Source organism: Ichthyophthirius multifiliis (genome assembly GCF_000220395.1).
Source record: "Ichthyophthirius multifiliis unplaced genomic scaffold scaff_1120509250626, whole genome shotgun sequence".
Classification (NCBI taxonomy): Eukaryota; Ciliophora; class Oligohymenophorea; order Hymenostomatida; genus Ichthyophthirius; species Ichthyophthirius multifiliis.
This window is the reverse complement of record NW_004086587.1, coordinates 5,234-12,011: the sequence shown is the minus strand read 5'-3', so window position 1 is coordinate 12,011 and position 6,778 is coordinate 5,234. Positions and strand designations below refer to the sequence as shown.

Below are 6,778 nucleotides of genomic sequence, written 5' to 3'. Positions count from 1 at the left end.
TTCATATTCATCTGCTTCTTCTAATTCTTCTATTAAGTAAATATATAAATATAACAAAATATATATATGTATATATATTTTGAATATTTTTCTATATATTACCATCTTCTTAATAATCTCCATCTCTACATTCAATTCCAAAATTATTGTTTGCTTCATGCATATACATCTTTTTTTTTTTTTTAATTTTTTTTTTTTAATTTTTCTAATCAAAATTCATATATTGTTTATGTATTAAAAAAAAATAAAAAATATATATACTGCTTTTAATTCTTCTTCATGTGCAATCTCTTCTTATTCCAATAGTTCCTTTTTTTAATTTAAATGATTAAATATTTTATATTTATATTTAGAAATTTTAAAAACTTCATCGTTTAAATCAAAAGGTTATTACCAAGCTGCATTTGGGGGTGGTGGAATAAACGAAGACATTTTTTTGTTTTTTTTATTTTATTATAATTTTTATTGTTTATTTATTTTTAGGTAATAAAAAAAATAATTGTTAGTATTTTTATTGTATATAAAAAAAAAATTAAAATATTTAAAATTATTTAATATTTAGCTTATTTTTCTTGTGTAAAAATCAGTAAATTATATTTTATTATTATAAATAAATTTATATATAATTAAGTTATTTTATTATTTTTCCATAAATTAAAAAAAATCTTTGAAAATTTTGATTTCATTGTTAAACTTTATTTTATAATGCTTTATATACTTCTTAAAATGATTTATCTAATGTACAAATCGTATGTCCACTTCCTTTATAAAGTGTTTTTATTTTCTAATCTTTTTTTCTTATAACATTGCAAAGTAATAAAGCTTTTTTTGAAGTTTCGATAGGATTAAAAGCTTCCATTTAATCTAATTTTTAAATATTTTAATGATTTTCTTTTTTAATTTATATTTTTGTGTTTGTTAAGCTTAGTCTTTTTTCTTTGATATCAGAAATTTAGACTATTAATTTTTTAATTTATAATATATATATATTATTATTTAACCTTTTTAATTTTTATTAATATTTAATGTTTTATTTTCTTAATTTTAATCTTATGAGAAATTCTAAACTTCTTATTATTTATCTTAAAAAGTTAAATTTTAAGTTTTTTTAATTTTAGGATCAAGCAAAGATACTTAATAAATAGATGAATATATATATATATATATATATATAAATAAATAAAAATACATGGACAATTATTATACAAAGATTAAGCAGCAACAAAATGTGTTTTATTATGTAAAGATGGAAGTAAATTTTTAATCATTTCTTTAGCTAAAAATCTATTCTTTCTATATAATAAAAATTATATAAAATATAAATTAAAATAATATATATATATATATATATATATATTTGTTAATATTCAATTTATTTTTTTTATTTTTTTATTATTGCAATAATTTATTATATTTTTATTAATTATTGATTTTTTTTTTAATTAATTATGTATATTAAATATTTAATTAAAGTTAATATATTTATTATGTTTACTCCCATGAACTAAAATTTTATTTAGTATTTATAATTTCTAAATATTTTTTTTTCTTTTTTTACTAAAATCTAAATTCTATTTTTATTTTTCTATTTTATATAATATAGTAAAAAAATACCTCAACTTAAGTTTACATATGATCCTTTAATAATTATTCTATTCTTTCTAAAGATGTTTTAGCTGTAAACCTCATATCTGGTTATATTTCTAATTTTGTGTTTCTTTCACGAAATTAAAAATGTGCAACTGTTTGGTTTGGCATATAATCTAAATCTTAATTTTTTTCTTAAGATTACTTTTTTTTTTATTTTATAATTTTAATTATTCATTACTTTTATTCTATCTTTTTCATGCTTAAAGCCTTATATATAAACTTGAGGATCATCTAAAAATTTTTCAGGAAATTCATCCCTAATTTTATATGCTGTTGGACTTTTATAATCTGTAGTAACAATAGGATTTTCTAACATATTTATAATAAAATTATCAACTCTTTTTTTATAATTGCTAGCTAATTAACTTAATTTAGCTTTTTATATATTTAATTTATAAAAAAAAAAAAAATTATAGAGTTATTTGTTTCAAAAAAAAAAATACAAAAATTTTAATGTACCTCTTCTTTTTGTTTGATCTAAAATAAACTAATCTTATAATTTATCAATTTTTTATTTTTTTTCTAATTTTCTGATAAAAAGATTATAATTAAACATTTTTTTTTATTACAATTAAATTTTTTTAATAAAAAGTATTATAAATATATATATAAATATATAAATAAATATATATATATTAATATATATATATATATTTTTATTTAAATTTTTATTTTATATTTAAAAAATATTATTTAATTTATTTTTAAATAAAATATATTTTTTTTTTATATTATTAAAAATATATAAATATTTATGTCAAATTTTTTTAAAATGTAAAAATATTCAGTTATTATTTTCTGTAATTAATTCTAAAAATAAAAATCCTTTATTTACTTAGAAAATTATGCTATTAATAAAAGATACTTAATCAATTAATGGTATTTACTATGGAGTATTATATTTACCATTTATTGTATTTAAAATACTCTAAACTAATCCATTTATTGTATCTTTAAAAGCTTTGGGATCAAACTCAGTCAATATACCACCATTTTTTTTTGCATCAATAACCATAAGATTTGAAACATCTATTGCATATTAAAGTTTTCCTGGACTAAAGACATTTACTGCGAAATATAAATTTAAATCCAAAGTAATAGCGTTTTCGCAATCTTTACCACATTCAGTATAATTTTTTACTGGACTAATTCTATCTTTATTAGTATCAACAATAAATGTTAATTAAGCGACTAAATTTCCTAATAATCTACCTCCTCTAATATAATATATATATGTAAATATAAATATTTTTTTAAAAAAATTACACCATTCTTACATTAGGATCATTTTAAGGTAAACTAATATTTAAATAAACTTATTAATATTTTTACATTCCTCTTTTTAAGATATATTCTTAATATAAGTCAGGTATAAGTAATTACATTCCATTTAAATTTAGTTAAAGAGGTACACTTTGCATTAAATGATTATCTTATGTAATAAAAAGATTTACCAATTCCGAACTTTAAAGAATCCATATCAATTAGTTAATAATTCCGGTTCCTAGGAATAACTCTACATCTTAATATGTGTTGTTTTTATAATATTGGTCTGGTAGGTCATTTTTTTAAAAAGAAGGGACTAAAGCTGAAGTATTAAGGTTTTAAATTTTGTAAACATTAAGGGGAACTTTTAGTAGATTTTAAGATACTTGTATTCCTTGGGGGAAACTTAGGTCAAATTAGAAATCATATTTTCCAATTTTTAATTAAGGAGATAAAGGTTTTTTACACAACTTGTTTAGTTTAAAGTTTAGGATGGGTTTTACTATTATTGAAATTATGTTTGGGAGTATTTTATTTAAAATCCATATTTATGGCTTTAAGAATTTGTTCCATTTTGGAGAGTCGGGTAGGTCAAAAGAAATTTATTTGTAGTTTATGTTTAATTTATCTAATGCTAAACTGAAGCCAATAGGATACTTTTTAGCGTTTGGGGTAAATTCGAGAATAGATTTTAATTCCAATTCATCTATTTATAAAGTAAATCTCTTTTTTGATATTATTTATTTTTTAAAAAATTATTAAGGATAAGTATATATATATAAGTTTATATGTATTTTTTTTACACTTTCTATATTTAAGAAAAGAAATTTGAATTTAAGATTTCCAGTTAAATTAGCTGATATTTATTATAATTATAATTATAATTAGTTTGTATTTAAAGATGACAATTAAATAGCTTATTTGTCCCATACTATTGTATGTTAACTTATCATTAAATTTGTCAAATCGAAATGAATTATTTTATCTATACTGATATTAGGTAAGGTGAAATTTGTTTTATTGCTTATTAATGGATCTACTATAGCTCCTACATTATTTATTAACTATTTTTTATTAAATAATTTAATTTGAGTTTTTTTTATTTTGTTATTATTATTATTTTACTGTATTGAAACCTAATGTATTTATTGATAATTTTAATTCGGCGAAATCTTGATCGTCATTTAATCCTAGAATTAAGTATAAAAATGATATTTAAAATATTATTTTAGTAAATAAGAATTTCATTTTTATTTTTATGATTTGTTTTATTTATTTTAATAATTGTTTTATAATATATATATATATATATAAATATATATATATATATATATATATATGATATAATAATAATAATAATTATAATATTATAATATAATATTGAAATATTATATTTTTAAATATATATAATTTAACTTAATTATTTTTTATTTTTATTTTATAAGTCATTAATTTTTTTTTTTTCTAAATAAAAGATAATTTTTTTAAAAAAAGTTCCAAATATTATATATAATTTATAAAACAAAAAAGTTAAATAGAAGATACAAAAATTAAATTATTTATATTAGTATAAAAAAATGAATAGAATTTAATAACTAAATAGTTAAATATTAGAAAAACAAAAAAGAAATAACAAAAACATAGAACCTGTAAAAAAAAAAAAACCAAACAAATCAAAAAGAAAAAAAAAAAAAGAGACCTTTAAATAAACTTGAATGGTTTAAAAATTAAGGTTGGGGCTACAAAGATACCGAATTCACTTTTGGAGAAGATAACGTAGTTTATTTAACAGGAAATAAATACAAATTTTCAGGAGAAAAGATGCCTAACTTTAAAGAATGGACGGAATAAGTAATTGGTATAAATATAAATAAATAAACACCAAGATAATAAAAAGTACCAGCTTAACCTTCTATAATAAATAAGGAATTTTTAAATTCAATAACAGGAAATGTAAATGAAGTTTAATTCGATGAAAATTTAAGAATACATCATTCTCACGGACATTCTTTATAGGATATATTCGCTTTAAGGCACGGTAGTTTTTAGAGGATTGTAGATGTTATAGTGTATATAAGTAGTCATTAAGAAGCCGAGCTTTTAATTGAAAAAGCAAATTAATATGATGTAGTACTTATGCCATATGGAGGTGGAACTAATGTAACTCAAGCATTATTACCATTAAAAGATGAAAAAAGAATGATTGCTTCAGTAGATATGACTAGAATGAACCATGTAAAATGGGTTGACAGAAAAAATATGATGGCATGTGTAGAAGCAGGTATTTTAGGATAAGACTTAGAAAGAGAATTAAAGAAATATGATGTATGCTGTGGACATGAACCTGTATTTATTTATTTAAATATTTTTTATTTTTTACATTATTATAGGATTCTCATGAGTTTTCTACTTTGGGTGGTTGGATATCTACAAGAGCATCAGGAATGAAGAAAAATAAATACGGAAATATAGATGATATTGTCCTTAATATAAAAATAGCGACAAGTGTAGGAACTTTCGAAAAAAAATAAAACGCTCCAAGAGTAAGTAGTGGACCCGATTTAAATTAATTTATATTAGGTTCAGAAGGGACTTTAGGAATAATTACTGAGGCAATTATTAAGGTTAAAAATTTACCAGAAATGGTAGTTTATGATTCTATTATTTTCCATAATTTTGAAAGCGGAACTTAGTTTATGTATGAGTGTGCTTAAGAAAAATAATGGCCTGCTAGTTGTAGATTAGTTGATAATCAATAGTTTAAATTTGGGATGGCATTGAAAACTGAAGTTAAGAGTAAAACTTAGGAAATTATTGATAAGGCTAAGAAGTATTTTGTAACTGAAATTTTGAAGTTTAATCCAGATAAAATGTGCCTGTGTACTATTGTTTATGAAGGAAATTAAAATGAAGTTTAGACTTAGTAGAAAGTTGTCAAATAATTGTATAAAAAATATAAGGGATTTAGAGCAGGTATATATTAAAATAATTATATTTATTATTATATTATAGATTTATTATAATTTTTTTATATAAATTCATTTTATTATTTTTACATTTTTATATGTTTATATTTTTATTAATATTATCTATATTTAATGATAGGTGCTGAAAATGGTTAAAGAGGATATTTTTTAACTTATGTTATTGCTTATTTAAGAGATTTTGCATTTGAATATGGATTCGTAGCAGAGTCTTTTGAAACATCTGTTCAATGGAAAAATGTAAATTCTTTATGTGCAAATGTAGGAAATAGGATAGTATAAGAATGCAAGAAATAAGGAATAAAAAGAGAACCTTTTGTATCTATGAGAGTTACTTAATTATATGATACTGGAGCAGCTATATATATTTATTTTGGGTTTATTTATTTAGGATTGGAAAATCCAGTTTAAGCTTATGCAGCTGTAGAAGATGCAGCTAGGGAAGAAATTATGAAAAACGGAGGATGCATTTCTCATCACCATGGTGTTGGAAAATTAAGAAAACAATTCATGAAAAATAGTATAGGCGAATTAGGTATAAATATGATAAAATCAGTTAAATAATAAATGGATCCTAAAAATATTTTCGCAAATGGAAATTTATATTGAAATATTTATATATTTATAAAAAAAAGAATAATTGAAATATAAATATATAAATAAATATAAAAAAATTTATATAAATATATATAAATAATTAATAATTATATATTTATTTATTTATATATTTATATATTTATATTTTTAATTTTTTTTTATTTTTCTTTTCATCTTTATGTATTTTATGTGGAATTACTAAACATGTTTTCAAGTTATTATAATTTTTCATTTAGTTTTTTGATTTCTTCATCTTTATCAAATTCATTTATTTTATTTTA

At 19.1% G+C, this 6,778-nt stretch overlaps 4 protein-coding genes across 4 annotated transcripts, besides 17 other annotated features; 1 reads left to right on the top strand and 3 right to left on the bottom strand. All coding sequences in view use genetic code 6, as the record gives it.

Moving 5' to 3' along the window:
• On the bottom strand, positions 1-432 carry IMG5_085460 (hypothetical protein; the record flags this gene model as incomplete). Its single annotated transcript, XM_004035815.1, has 3 exons — positions 1-169; positions 262-309; positions 367-432. 3 exons carry the CDS (start codon positions 430-432, stop codon positions 8-10), a joined length of 276 nt encoding a protein of 91 aa, XP_004035863.1. The 3' UTR covers positions 1-7.
• Positions 173-205: a microsatellite.
• A 32-nt stretch (positions 433-464) lies between the features above and the next one.
• Positions 465-534: a microsatellite.
• Positions 535-682: 148 nt separating this feature from the next.
• On the bottom strand, positions 683-2,151 carry IMG5_085450 (hypothetical protein; the record flags this gene model as incomplete). Its single annotated transcript, XM_004035814.1, has 5 exons — positions 2,094-2,151; positions 1,496-2,025; positions 1,190-1,293; positions 1,002-1,133; positions 683-864 (listed from the first exon to the last, which is right to left on the bottom strand). The coding sequence occupies exons 2-5, from the start codon at positions 1,756-1,758 to the stop codon at positions 683-685; spliced, it is 681 nt and encodes a 226-aa protein (XP_004035862.1). The 5' UTR covers positions 1,759-2,025; positions 2,094-2,151.
• Positions 1,150-1,174: a microsatellite.
• Positions 1,295-1,354: a microsatellite.
• Positions 1,332-1,357: a microsatellite.
• Positions 1,406-1,450: a microsatellite.
• Positions 2,152-2,245: 94 nt separating the features above from the next.
• Positions 2,246-2,304: a microsatellite.
• A 13-nt stretch (positions 2,305-2,317) lies between these two features.
• Positions 2,318-2,396: a microsatellite.
• A 38-nt stretch (positions 2,397-2,434) lies between these two features.
• IMG5_085440 (hypothetical protein) lies at positions 2,435-4,164 on the bottom strand (the record flags this gene model as incomplete). The annotated part of the gene is made up of 5 exons (XM_004035813.1): positions 2,435-2,475; positions 2,557-2,867; positions 2,917-3,641; positions 3,720-3,980; positions 4,042-4,164. The coding sequence occupies 5 exons, from the start codon at positions 4,162-4,164 to the stop codon at positions 2,435-2,437; spliced, it is 1,461 nt and encodes a 486-aa protein (XP_004035861.1).
• A 1-nt stretch (position 4,165) lies between these two features.
• Positions 4,166-4,209: a microsatellite.
• Positions 4,206-4,292: a microsatellite.
• Positions 4,207-4,262: a microsatellite.
• Positions 4,207-4,311: a microsatellite.
• Positions 4,259-4,291: a microsatellite.
• A 443-nt stretch (positions 4,312-4,754) lies between the features above and the next one.
• Positions 4,755-6,509, top strand: IMG5_085430 (hypothetical protein; the record flags this gene model as incomplete). Its single annotated transcript, XM_004035812.1, has 4 exons — positions 4,755-4,767; positions 4,865-5,262; positions 5,307-5,889; positions 6,022-6,509. The coding sequence occupies 4 exons, from the start codon at positions 4,755-4,757 to the stop codon at positions 6,507-6,509; spliced, it is 1,482 nt and encodes a 493-aa protein (XP_004035860.1).
• Positions 5,958-5,996: a microsatellite.
• Positions 5,958-5,998: a microsatellite.
• Positions 6,510-6,545: 36 nt separating the features above from the next.
• Positions 6,546-6,596: a microsatellite.
• Positions 6,597-6,604: 8 nt separating this feature from the next.
• Positions 6,605-6,647: a microsatellite.
• Between the last annotated feature and the right edge of the window lie 131 nt (positions 6,648-6,778).